The sequence below is a fragment of the Pezoporus flaviventris genome, unplaced genomic scaffold (genome assembly GCF_033815535.1).
Source record: "Pezoporus flaviventris isolate CSIRO_AGI_PZ_B2104156 unplaced genomic scaffold, CSIRO_AGI_Pfla_v1 ptg000055l, whole genome shotgun sequence".
In the NCBI taxonomy this organism is placed as follows: Eukaryota; Metazoa; Chordata; class Aves; order Psittaciformes; family Psittacidae; genus Pezoporus; species Pezoporus flaviventris.
In genome coordinates, this window is record NW_026892603.1 from 4,995,179 (window position 1) to 5,009,258 (window position 14,080).

The 14,080-nt window shown below is 40.1% G+C and overlaps 1 protein-coding gene across 2 annotated transcripts; it reads right to left on the minus strand.

Annotated features, from left to right (window-relative positions):
* Positions 1 to 530: 530 nt before the first annotated feature.
* On the minus strand, positions 531 to 14,058 carry TMEM106B (transmembrane protein 106B). 2 transcript variants are annotated; one of them, XM_061469257.1, is made up of 8 exons: positions 13,962 to 14,058; positions 10,720 to 10,941; positions 7,080 to 7,143; positions 5,689 to 5,848; positions 4,707 to 4,847; positions 4,559 to 4,608; positions 2,964 to 3,017; positions 531 to 2,386 (listed from the first exon to the last, which is right to left on the minus strand). In XM_061469257.1, exons 2-8 carry the CDS (start codon positions 10,937 to 10,939, stop codon positions 2,248 to 2,250), a joined length of 828 nt encoding a protein of 275 aa, XP_061325241.1. In that variant the 5' UTR covers positions 10,940 to 10,941; positions 13,962 to 14,058; the 3' UTR covers positions 531 to 2,247. The 2 variants fall into 2 exon arrangements, with proteins under 2 accessions (XP_061325241.1, XP_061325242.1); XM_061469258.1 differs by lacking the exon at positions 13,962 to 14,058 and adding an exon at positions 13,432 to 13,451.
* Positions 14,059 to 14,080: the final 22 nt, after the last annotated feature.

Sequence of the window (14,080 nt, forward strand, 5' to 3'; positions counted from 1 at the left end):
AAAAACAACCCACCAAACCCCCCCAAAAACCACCCGCAAACAAACCCAAACTCTAGGTGTAAATACTTAGGCCAAGAGACAAAAAACAACCCCCAAAACTGTATCACTTACTGGCTATCTTCGGATCTGACATGATCTAAATCAGAATTCTTTCCCTAATCTTCATTATAAGCATATCTTTTTACAGCAGATAACAGAAGAGTTTACCTCTCTGCTTCTAGCCAGTTCCCCACTATCCTGGTCTTTAGTTATCACCTGTATCTTTTCAGATGAACAGAGAAGGTTCTGCGTGCATTTTTATCAGCCACAAGACTGAACCTCATCTATACTCTAGGAAGACTAGAGTCAGCAGTGAACTACTTCCCTTTATGACTATAAGCTGTAATAAGGAATGCTTCCTTTTAAGTATGCAGATTCAACAATAGTTTTCAGAACATAACCACAATAAGTAATCAGAATTGACATTCCAGTTCCACTTCAACAACAAAAGCTGGCATCTTCATGTTATTAACAATTATATGAAACTGACAGGTTGGGTTCCAAAATCTTTAATAGACATTTGGAATAAGTGCTCAAAGGAATTCCAACAGAGGAGGGTTTTTTTGTATGGTTACCTAATTTCTTTTAAATCAAAAATTACATCATCAAAATTCTCTTCCCCACCCACCCAATTAGGTCCACAAAGGAAAGGCCAGTGAAGAAAAAAAAAAGAGTAATAAAGACATGTGCCTTCACTGAAGTACTGAAGCGTAACAGATTGTTAGTTGCAAGAAGTTATTCAGCAGCCTTTTCCCATAGTGTTTACTAATTCATCTTATACAGCTTATTTCCAGGAGATGGGCAACGTAAAAACCACACCACCTACTTAAAAAAAAATTATTCATTACAATACAACAGTCTCAATAGTACCTTCTTACAGCTGCATCTCATCTGATTTAGAAATAAAACAGTTCTGATCTAGTTAATTAAAAAGTTTTGTACCTGACCCTTACAATAGTCAGTCTTAAGAAGTCAAGCAACTTTGGACCCCATATTTACAATCACCACATTTGATAATAACCCCAGAATTTCTCATTGTGCAAACTATCCTACTGAAATGATTTCATAGCTTTGTTTTAAGTCAGTCTCATGATTACATCAGCATTTACATTTACAGAAAGAATTGCTTTACTCTCCCTTACAGAACTTTGATGTGAATTTTGAGTGCTCTGGAGATTCAGGTGGCTACTGCATTGCCTGCTGAGCTTGTGCACTAAATATGCACACCCAAACATATTAACACAAGTAGCTTAGATACATAGTATATTAAACCAATAAAACTTAGGAAAATTTACAAGCTGCCCAAACCCGTGCTCAAACAGTATGCCCCCTAGTTCCAACTGTACAATCTTGATTTTTAAATCAACAGCTGAAACTCAGAAGTTTACTAAAAATCAAAGTAGAAAGACACTAAGTTTTCACTCATTCATTTACTACAGTCTGGAATTTTTCCTTTGTCGGTAATGACTTTGGGAGGTTGGTTTTTGTTTTGTTTTTAAACTCAACTTTAAATCTAACAACATACATTCTCCTTATAACGTCCCAGAGGTAGCAGGAGGGAATACAAATGAAATGATGCCAGATTCTGGAAGTTGCACATTCAGGTATAGTGTCATCCAAGAGAGCTTTCCTGGCTTTCATGGACTGCATGTCACCTCTAATCATGTATAGCAAAGAAAAAGTAGAACCCCAAAATAAAGAACTATCACCACTGGGTTACTAACAGAAGTCTAACAGTCAGATACCTCAAAGTAATCTTGTTACTTAAGTAGTAATACTGCCAGTTTCAATAGTCAAATATCAAGAACTTAAGTATGAACTTAAAATTTATGAGTATCAATTTTTCTAAAATGCTCATTAGTGACACATTTCACCTAAACACAGACACACACGGTCACTGTAAGTTGATGTACCGCACTGTAAGGAAAGGTCCCAATTCAATTCAAGAATCTGATATTCCCCTTCTCCGTCCCACCACATGACAGAAGTGCTTGCAGTAATAGAAAGCAAACAGAAGGGGAAAACACAACATTTAACAAGTGCATCTATGTACATTTTGCACCTTTTCCCTCCTGGCATCTAAAGTGATCAGGTCATCATGTTCGCTATGCTTCGCATGCATATATCCTCCTCTTCAGGTAGTACCAGTCCTACTCAAAGGATCTCTACAAGGATCAGCAGTCATTCCACACTAACCAACAGGTGCTTTTACTGTGGAGGCTGAAGCACATTTAAATATTCTGACTGGCCCAGCTGGTAGGTTGTGTTTCCTCCACAGTCCACATACTGGTATCTCTCCTGGGATGTCTGCTCAGAGTGGCCAAAGTAAGAGGATGTCACTGTCACTCTTTGGAAAAAAAAAAAAAAAGAGACAAAAAGAAGAAAGTTTTCTGTAAAAGGCTTGAGTTTCCTCTTTTAATGATCAACATTTTTACATTATTAGGGTTTTCAAGGGAAATGTCTTGGAAAAACATAAGTTTTAAATAAACTTAAAACCAATACTAGCTTACCAGTTTACCACAACAGATTTTGTCCATGTAAGACATTTAGTTCTCCGAGCACAGACTTCCTACCCTTTCCCCTCCTGGAAGATGGTAATGCTTCATGAAGATCTCAGCAACTTTTGAACAGTGGCTGATACTTTGAAATTAGTTTGTGTATCTGAGACCTTAGTACAGCCATGGCTATGGCCAAGCTGCAGAGCAGATACAGTAATAACAACTCTGCCTATTCAAGTGTCTTTACACCACCAGAACCTGTCCAAAGACACAGTTCAGTTTCAATAACTATGAAACTACTACAGCAGAAAGCAAGATGATTTCATTTTCTAAGATGCACAGGTGCCAGGATTGTGTATTTGAGTAATATTTCAATTAGAATTACATGTTTTTTAAAATTGTTTCCAACAAAATTCCCATACTTACTGCATCATCACTACTATGTTATGCACTTTGATATATGCTAAAGTACAGAAGTCACTGCAAAAAAGAAAAACAATTGTTAGATTTGCATCAAGCTTTTACAGGTAATTATCTGAAAAGTAAGAACCGTGTCTTCAACTGGAAATTCTGCTACCTATGTATATAGAGACTACAGAGTTGCTAGCAATGACAACAAAAACACTTGTTGAAAAACACTGCCACTGACTGTATGTTCACCTAGGTTTACTTTTATATACATAGTGTTGCTTTCACATGATCTGTTTTCCCATGTGTTTGCTTACATGTAATGCTTGCCAGCACAAGTGTCCTGTGAAACATAGTTCACTCCACCTTTCAGAATCTAACTGAAGTTAACCTGAACATGCTTTAATCCAAAATACAGACAACTTGTGACATAATAGAAAGACAGCTCATATCCAACAGCACATACGAGCTGATAAGCAGAGGTACAGCACCAACACACTTTTTTTCCAAGCAGGTTGATTTCCCAATACTCTGATTTAAAAAAAAAAACAGAACCAAAACCCCACAACCTAAACCCACAAACCAAAAAACCAAAATGAAAAATCCCAACCCCAAAACACACCACAGCACAAACCAGAATACAGTAGCCAGGAAATTACACTGAAGTTGAACTCCACGTTGAGCCGGCTCTCCAAAATAAATGTGTGGAAATGCCTTGTATGGTGCTGATTTCGTCATACAGGTCTGCTGAATCCACATGATTGTATGCAGATACTTCAGGACTCCAAGATTTCCTGTATTCAACCTAAGCTGATTTTATGGGACATGTATGCTCCAGAATCCAAACAACTCACTAGTTAATGCCTAACTAAGACCTAAATCGACTAGCTGGGGAAACACTGAAGTGTGATACTGTACAATCTCTCATGCTACAACCCACAATACTAATACTCCCTGTGTTAGAAAGATTATACCACAGCAATCACTGTTAAGGTTAATATTTTTGTGTGGAGAAAAAACCCAAACACAGTGAAAAATACAAAACCCCACTAAGACCAGGTCAAGCTGCATCAGTTGGGTGTTCAAAGTAAGGAAGCTCACTTGCTGTCTCCAGGGCAGACTACTGGCACTGACACATGACAGTTTCTCTGCTTCTATTCCAAGAATTCACCATCCACATCTGAGCTGAACCAGCAAGCACATCATTATTCCACACTACTAACAAGGCTGCAGCTATAACACAAGAGCCTGAAATCCATTCAATGCAGGTCATAGGCAGAACAGCTCTTGCCTGTTTGCACCTCTCTACATATCCAAGTCACTCAGGTTTTCCTAAGGTTAGTCACCTTTCAGGCAGAAGCTGCAGCTAGTGTTGGGAACAGACTCTCAACAGCATTACTGAAATTAAGGCCACAGTATTGACCATGATAAATTTAAATGCATTGTTGCATCAAAAGCATGTTTTAACTATTTTTCAACTACTAAGAAACTCACACAAAGAAAATGACACAGCTCTATGAATATATTTCTGCTGACTTCAAAAAAAAATTTGGTTTACCACCACTGTAATTTTTAATCAGACCCATGTGATATTTAGAGGCGAGTACACTTACAACATATAGCTCATTTCATCTTGTATAACTGTGGGCACCATATAGTCAATCTAAAAAGAAAAGAACAAAAAAAGCAACAAAAGCACAATGAGTGTATTTATATATGAAGATTAACATGTACTCAACTTTGAAAGCCTATCCTATTTACCTGTTTCATATCCAGAGGACCAATGTTGGTGATGTTGTTTAGCCGTGCTTTGCCAATAACTGTTTTTGAAAACTGAACTTGAGCTGTGATATTCGCCACTTCAACAGAATAATAGTTGTTATTTGTTATATTTAGTGTGCTCTGAAAAACAAGCGAAACAAATATAAAACACTAACAGCTATCCATTCTGTGTCTCTTGATGAGCACACATTTTGAAGTTTGTGCTTGAGACAGTAATACCTGAAATTGTGCAAGTATATTCCTACCTTCTAGGACTGGGGGTTGGAGGCGGAGGGGAACACGATGACACAGGACATAATCACTTGACCTCTTTCTGGTTTTTCTTTTGTGAATATCTTGAGCTGCACAAACTTCTGTACAACTTTCCTGGTGACTACCCTCCACTGCAAAGAACGCAGTTCTTCCTATCCTCAACTACTGCTTTCGGGAAATTTAGCTATCACAGGACCATCTTCTCCCATGGCTGCCTTGCTTTATTTAGCATGAGGAAGTCTACCAAATGTCTTTAGGTTTTCTGTATTGACTGCATTACCAAGAAGTCAAGCAACATATAGAAAAAATTACTTTAAAGTTTTAAGGTGAATAAAAAAGTAATTTTCCCTCAAAACCAGTTTTGACAGAAGCACAGTACCTGGACAGCACTTAATAACATCCCCACATACACACATTAAATTTCACTCATATTCCAAAAATAATTCAGAGAACTTCAAATTCACTGTTCCCATGAAAATAGAAGACCCAGTGGTAGCTTGCAACTCGGCTCTATTAGCTATAGCTGCAGGAGCCAGCCACAGCAGGTCCAGTTACATTCTTTCAGCTGGTCATTATATCTGCTTGTATTTCTTAAGTACTAACTAGGCTTACCAGCTAGACCACAATTTTTTTGCATATTACACTGTTGCAGTAGTATTTCTTGTCGCACTTGCCCATTACAAACATCCAAACAGACAGCTAGACTTACCGTGATATTGAGATATATTATACGACTACTCCGCTCATAACTGACGTAAACTGACTTCACACCAATGTATTCAACGTCAATTGAGCGAGGAAACAAGAAGAATACAGCCAGCCCAGAAAGTAGTAAACATACAATTACAGACGCAGTCACATAGAGCTTTCTAGAGGGAAAAAAGAACACATTTCCGAGTCAAAAGCATATTAAACAATAATGTCATTTTCTTTTCTTTTAAGCGATAGATTAAATTAGTTATATTGACCAGTCATGCTCCCTATCTCTAACTTCCACTAGTGCTCAAGAGGGAAAAAAAAAACATTATGCTGCACTTCACGTCTATGTCCGAGATACTCCTTTTGCATATACATCAGGAATCAAGTTTGAAAACTTGTGGTTATCCCAACATTTGTAACTTGGAGGAAAACAGAAGAGGTAAATATTTATGTACTTTGAAACATAAGCACTTCCTCTTAAAATCTGTTTATAGCAGAACTGTTGCCATTCTGCAGGACTCTTACGAATAAAGCTCTTATACATCTTATATGCAATTCTTTGACATATAAGACTGTCAGGAAAATGTCAGACTCCTGCTAAGGAACAGGAAATTCATAATTAACCTAGTGTTAAAGGTGTGTTTGTGTAATAAGAAAATACATAGGCAAAAGACTCCACTGCAGCTCCAGTTTTCACAAAATTAGAGCACTACAAGCAACAGGTCTCAAATTTGTACAAGTAGAGCATCAGATATATTATCCACGACAGTATTACAAGTTACTGGCAATCATTTCTGTTTACTACAGAAACATACAAATATTAAAGGTAAAAAAACCCCAAACAAATAGAAAGTATCAGAACAAGAAGCCCTGAGCACTTCAATGAAACCTTTAAGTAGAGCCTAGTAAAAAAATATTAAATATGCTGTAATAGAATGATGATTTTTTTTTTATTTTGTTAGCTGCTCAGAGCTTTACAAATTAATTTCCAGGTGACTTATTCTGTAGTTATCAAGGAAGTTATCAATTTACTCAAGACTTTTAACACTGAAGATGTATCTGCTCAGATAATTAAGATGCTACAAAGACTGAATACTTACCTACTGTAAACATTCAGATAAGTATTTACATGAAGAGATCATACAGCATACTTAGCTTTGTAAGACACACTCATGGGAGTATGCACACCAGTAGTATGCATACCTGTTAATAAATAACTCTCCAAGGGTTAGAAGTTAAGGTTGATAGTACTCACAAGCAGGGTTCTTTCAGTACTGCAGGCAAATAAACATTCCAATGATTTTTGCTTGATTCTTCTTATCACTCTTTTTTTAATTTGCTGAATTTTAACTAGAAGAATTAAACTGTAGATTCATGTATCACAACTAACTATTGACTTACGTTCTCCTTGGCCTCAGTCTCTGATCACTATATGGAATTAATGCTACCAGCTGATTTTCCTGTCCTGGAAACAAAAACACTCTTTCAGAATTTAAACAAGCAAAGAACAAATGTTGTTGCAGCTACTTCAGAGTGCTCATTAGGACTTAATGGCACCAAAGAGTAAACATTAAAGATAAATATTTACATTCCAAAAAATGACCCAAGTAGAATACTACTGTATTATGTCACTTTCCAAAATAGAGCATGGCTTACACAAGAAGGAAGAAAAAAAACCCCAAGCCCACAAAGACCAAAACTGCAACAAATTCTGCCCCTGTGCTGCATACATGCACAGGAGGCAGCACGTCTCTGGCACCACTTCCTCAAGAGGAACAGCTTCCAGCTCTCTCTGCCATACCATATAAAGTCATAGGACAAAACACAAGCTCAGGCAGTAGGAACAGATCTAGAAGGCACTCTGCATGTACTTTTCTGAAAAGCAGAGGTCAAGTTTGTTTAAAAGAAAGAAGTATCAATTTGGGTGACTTTGGTAACACAAGCAATACATACACTGCATTCTGGAAATCACTGGTATACAGCCATTTCTCATGGGACTGAGCTGCAGCACCCTGGAAGTCAAAAAAGGATCTAAAAGTATCTACTGGAATTTGTCCAAGCAACTAGGTACTTCATAAGACAGCATTTTTAAGAGGGGGCTATCTCAATAGCAGAAATTAAGAACAGAAGCACAGATGAGTTGTTGAAAATACATGGACTACATCTGCCTGTATAGCTTTTTTCTATCTGTTGTACAAGAACATGGAACCGAGATTCATCCATTGAAGAAGAAAGGCCTCAACAAAAAGGTTTGCGACTGATCCTGTTCAACATCCTTGTCAGCGACATGACAGTGGGATTGAATGCATCAGCAAGTTTGCCAATGACACCAAGCTGTGTGGTTCAGTTGATACTCTGAAGGGAAGGAATGCCATCCAGAGGGACCTTGACACGCTTGTGAGGTGGGACGATGCCAACCTTATAAAGTGCAAGAAAACAAAGTGCAAGGTCCTCCATCTGGGTTGGAGCAATCCCACGCACAGCTACAGGCTGGGCAGAGAAGAGATGCAGAGCAGCCCTGCAGAGAAGGGCTTAGGGGTGTTGTTTGACAAGAAACTGAACATGATCCGGCTTCAGTGTGCACTTGCAGCCCAGAAAGCCACCATATCCTGGGCTGCATCAAAAGGAGCGTGACCAGCAGGTCGAAGGAGGTGATCCTGCCCCTCTACTCTGCTCTTGTGAGACCCCACTTGGAGTACTGTGTACATTTCTGGCATCCTAAAAATAAGAAGGAAATGGAGATGTTGGAGCAAGTTCAGAGGTGGACCACGAGGATGATGAGAGGGGCTCCCAGCCCCTTTATACAAAGGCAGGCTGAGAAAGTTGGGGTTGTTCAGCCTGGAGAAGAGAAGGCTGCATGGAGTCCTCACAGCAGCCTTCCATCATCTGAAGGGGGTCTACAAGGGCCCAGGGAGAGACTTTCCATCAGGGCCTGTAGCAACAGGACAAGCGGTTTAAACTTAAACAGGGTGGTCAGGCACTAGAACAGGTTGCCCAAAGTAGTAAATGCTCCATTCCTGGCAGGGCTCAAGGCCAGGTTAGACAGCACCTTGGGCAACATGGTCTAGTGGGAGGTGACCCTGCCCATGGCAGGGGGACTGGAACTAGATGTCCTTTCCAACCCAAACCATTCTGTGATTCTAAAACCAAGTCATACTTGCATTTTTTAAGCCAAATACAGCATTTGACCGCATTATCACTTAGCTAATCAACCACTTTCAAGTGATTCCATACTGAATCACTAAGCTGAGCAAAGCATGCTAAGTCAGTAGTAGTATGTAATATCAACCTTCTAAAAAGCCACTACCAATTTAAAAAAGATTTTCATCTCAGCTTCAACAAAGCATCTTCAAGCTTTGAATAAGACTGCACACTCCCACTCACATAGTCTGTCATGGTGAAAACCTAAAGCTGTCCAAGTAACAGAACAAGGCAGCCTCATCTCAGGTGTTAGTCTTCCTTACTAGTCATGCAGCAAATTTAATTTTCCTCTCTCCAAAAAATCCAAATATTTTTTTCATAAAATATGAGGAATAATTAAAAAGACAGCCCTGTCTGCTCTAATAATTCATTTAAAGGTCTAACTTTAACCACATTTTTTCATTAGAATGTACAGGCAACATGCATTTTTAATAGTTACTGAAAAATATTTGATATTATCTCACATTTGTTTAGGTATTACATTCAAGAATCCTACAGTCAAAGAAATAAGCTTCTGAACACAGGAATCCTGCTATTACTGCATTTTAGTTAGCACTATTTTGAGTATGATTGCTATTGATACTAAGTATTTTACATTAGAAAGCTAATAGAACAAACTTCCTTCTCTACAGTCTTTCAGTTATAATCTTTAGTTGTTAGTTTTTTCACATTTCAAATTTGCCAAATTCAGAGGTACTCAAAGAATGAATGCATGATAGTATGAATTTTAACAGCTAAACTACAAGCCCCTTATGGTATTTACAACTGTTTAAATATCATGTGCTTGCTGGCACTTATTCACACACAAGACAGAAGTATTTGTGAACTATACCAGAATCTGACTTGACTGAAGCACATGTACAAGGACAACACAGCACAGTCAATTTTCCTAAGCTACTGGTCAAAAATCAGTTCTGAGAGCTTTTACACTGAATAATCTATTTCAGGTAAGAGTTCTGCCAAAAGCAAAGCAGCTCCACGCATGAAACCTTCTCATCAGTTCTTTCTTGCCATCAAAGGGAAGATCTTACAGCTGAAGCAGGCTGGCACATGTAGAGTGCCTCGCCACACTACATTTGCCACTCTCCTTTTGCCCAGTTCAGCTATCCTGCTTTCAATGGTATCTTCCTAAATAGCTGTTCTGGTGGCTTACTGTATAGAAGAGAAGCACAAATAAAGCAGAACATATTTTATTAACAGGAAAAGCAAAGGATGAGGGCAGCTGGGAAACAAAACAGGCATGAAGACTAATACTGTGCAGCCTACTACCTCCCAGGGCCACCAGAGATCCTTTGTATTTTCAACACCCAGCTGGGGTCCTTTGCCTAGCAGGGACAGACAGGACCAAGTGAGTAAAGGAAACTGACGGGCCCTGGCAGCAGTGAGGGCAAGAAAATTCACTATAAATGAGGGAAATGGTGTTGTAGCACAGGCCTTCTTTTAACTCTCTGCATTTGCAGCTATTTTTGCAGAATTATAAATTGATTCAAATAGCTTAAAATAGGCAGTTAAAAAAAAGATGTAATAAAAGTCACAAAAATCAAGGTTTCCAAATTCAACTTGCAAGAGCTAGGGTTACACGCAAATTAAAAGCTGAGAAGCAAAGAACACACCAGCATTGTACAGACAAAGGAAAACCCAACAAGTAACAGCCAAAGCTGATTCAATTTCTTTTGTTCATTTAGTGCAATCATAACAAAATGCTTAAGAGCTACAAAGGCAAAAAGACGAAAAACGTCATTTTAAGTAGGAGAGTAATTTGTTGTGGATTATTACAGTTTCAATAGCACATGGTTATGAAGTAATGTATAGGTTACAAAAAGAAATAAAGAAAACTCACCTCGTGGAATTCTTCCTGTTCCCTGGCAAGTTGGGCAAGTAACACTGTCTCTTCCTGTAAATTCCACATAGGGAAACTGCGACACATCTCCACATCTGCTGTCTTCGTTGTGTGATTCTGAGTTAACTAATCCATTCCTCATACTATCAGACACTGCGGTTCCATTGCAGCTATCTTCCTTGCATGTGTGCATAGGCAAGTGAGAAAGTGATTTTCCCATATCTAAAATAAAACCCAGAAGAAAGTTTTCAGGAAGAACAAACTTGGCTTGCACTTATTCCTCTGCATTAGGTAACTGTCAGTCAATGGCCATCACTTCAACAAGACTCCTGTTGCCCTCTGTTCAGACTCCTTAAGACCTGCAAATTGCTAAGGCCCTGTCAAGCTGGAGTCAACCCCAAGTTGCAAGAACCTTAACTAACTGGGAGATTTGCTCAGATACTTCAATATGTACAGGTTGGAGAGAGGTCAACAAGAGGCATTTAAGTTAGAACAGTACAATGGTGGCAAAGGTTGCAACAGTCTAGCTGTGCTTTTCAAAGGATTGTTATTGTACAGACTTTCACAATATACAATCTTTGTATAAAAAAAAAAAAGATTTCAAGACACAGCTGTAGAAAGCAAGTTTGCAATTTTCAGTGGATTCTACACACACTACCCAAGTCAAATGAGCTTTTCAAGCTGGACTCGTCTTCAGAACATGGGATCAGCTACTAGTTTCCAAGCTAGAAATACAGATCTTCAGGTGTTTGAAGTGATGATCCCTTTAACCTAAATGAGGACTGATACAGGACAGTCAAGGGAAAAATGGGAATTATTTTAACACAGCTGCTGGCAATGTGCTGCCATTCTAAAGGCTTCTTAAAAAAAAGAACAAAACGAAAAAAAACCAAAACAGTATTAACCACAAAAGCATTTTTGCAACCTACATAAATTTTCAAGTATTCTCCTTACTGTAGTTTTTCAGCCATGACATTGAAGCTACCTTAAAACACAGAACACATGAAACTAAAGGCTGTAATCAAGTGATGCAAGTAGAAACCCTTCTAATTTTTCTAAATTGCAACAGGTGGAAAATAAATTCAAAGTTGATAAAAATAAAGCAGCAGCAATCAGGTCTCCTGTTTATCCCCAGAACCCATTTTAACTTAACACCCAGCCGCTCCATTCACCCACGTCTTGGGGAATAGGATGATTTAAAAAGAGTATGCAAAACTTTTTTTTTCATTGTAACTGGCATTTTTAGAGCAGCTGCTAGCTATTATCATGCTGGTTCATCAAGAAAGGAAGTCCTAAGTGGAAGACCAAAAGAGCAAAACAAGACAGAATATTTTAAACCAACCACTCAAGATAGAACAGAAAGATCTCAGGTACAGTGACGGTAACACAAGTACAACAATAATTCATTATATTGCCACAAAGGCTAGGTGAATCTAAGACAGGAAAAGTAAGGAAAAAATGCCAACAAGTCACAGTTACTGTTCCAGCAAACATGCAGCATTATTTTCTTAATATAAGTTATGAAACACTTACAAGAAGAAAAACTATTTGTCCTTATGCCTCTACAGCACTTTTTAAACATCTTAAGGTCAGGAGCCATTCAGTAACAGAAATGGTTGAACTGAAAACTATAGTTATTGAGCTACTGAAAAACATTTTCTGAAAGGCTGTTGACAGCATTGACAATTATTCCACATGGGGTTTCTGCTTACTGTTCTCCTTGTAGCTGACCTACAGCCTTTAAGCTATGAAACTTTGACTCTTGCAGCTTAGGCAATAGCTGTCACAGTTATATCTCTGAAAGCTTAGGGATCAATCCCCAGTCCTGTTGAGCTACAACTGTATTCACCTTACCTGCTCTACTGATATGCTCAGGCTATGCCTACATTAACAACTATATACAGAAAAAGCAGCAACTCTGTAGAAGTAAGTCCTTTACTGTGAGGGTAGTGAGGCACTGGCACAGGCTGCCCAAAGAAGCAGTAAATGCTCCATCCCTGACAGTGTTCAAGGCCAGGCTGGACATGGCCTTGGGCAACATGGTCTAGTGCGAGGTGTCCCCTGCCCATAGCAAGGGGGTTGGAACTAGCTAATTTTAAGGTCCTGTCCAACCCTAACCATTCTATGATTCTATGAATACTGAGGATTCAACATCCACACTGTATTTCATACTAGCTCTTGTCTATACCCTTGTCTATAACTGACAACACCCACTCATAATTGAAGTGCACCTTCTAGTTTTAGGCTCTTCCAAAAGGGTAAGAGCTTGCACTCTCCCAGATCACACTGGGATGTCAACGAAAATGCAGCAAGCAAGGATGACTAGGAACTCATTTCAAGAGTACAGCCTTTATTTGAATTAAAATACTAATACAAGTATAGCCTCCAATATCAACTGTACCTGACCTTCAGTAATTAGAATAGTGCTGTTCTACTGCCAGAAACTTAGGAGAAACATCTCAATTCACAAATAGAACTATTTAGCCACCTTCAAGTGAAAGGTGTTCCTCCAACATGCTTCCCCTCCCAATCAAGCACTAAACCTTATTACAGATTACCAAATCTCAAGAACACTTTGCTCTTTTATCCAGCACTTACGTACTGAACAGTAAGAGCTCTAATATATCTGCTTTGTACGTGACAACTTCTATGCTGTCACGAGTCGCAAACTGCAACCATCTTCTCCCCACCAGCTGCGTCTCAATCACGAACCTCACCAGCTCCTCCAATACAAAGGACGCAGCAGGGTAAGGCAATGACTTAGCAGCCACAAACTTGCTCGGGGGTGGGGGGGGGGGAGGCACGTCCAGCGCTGCCATTCAAGACCCGTTCAGGCCCCGGTCCCCGGCCGGCTCGGTAAGGCTGGCGCTGCCAAGAATACAGGAGTCAGCAACCCCCGGAGATGTACGGGCTCCCTCGCATGCCCAGCCGAAGCGACGGCCGCTTTCGCAAATACGGCAAAGTTTTCACCGGAGGGTGTGGAACAAGGCCCGGCAAGCTCGGCGCCGCTACCGGTGCCCCGGACGGGCCATGCTCCGGCAGGCGGGTGGCGGTCTCGGGGCAGAGAAATGAAGGCAGCCTCCCGCGAGCGCGATCAGGCCCCGCTGAAGCCCACAGACCTCCGCGACAGCGGCCCTCACCCGGCTCCCGGCTCCCGGCTCGGCTAGGGCTTTACAGCCACAGGCCGCACTCGACCCGGCTCTCAGCCCAGGCCCCCCACCCGCCGCCGCCGCCTTCCCCACCTGCAGCGCAGGTGCTGGCGGCCAGCCGAGCACCGGGAAACGACGAGACTGAAAGCCTCCGGTACGACACCGCAGCCTTGATGTTAAAGGCCCGGATCCGCGGGGTGCGCAGGCGCAGG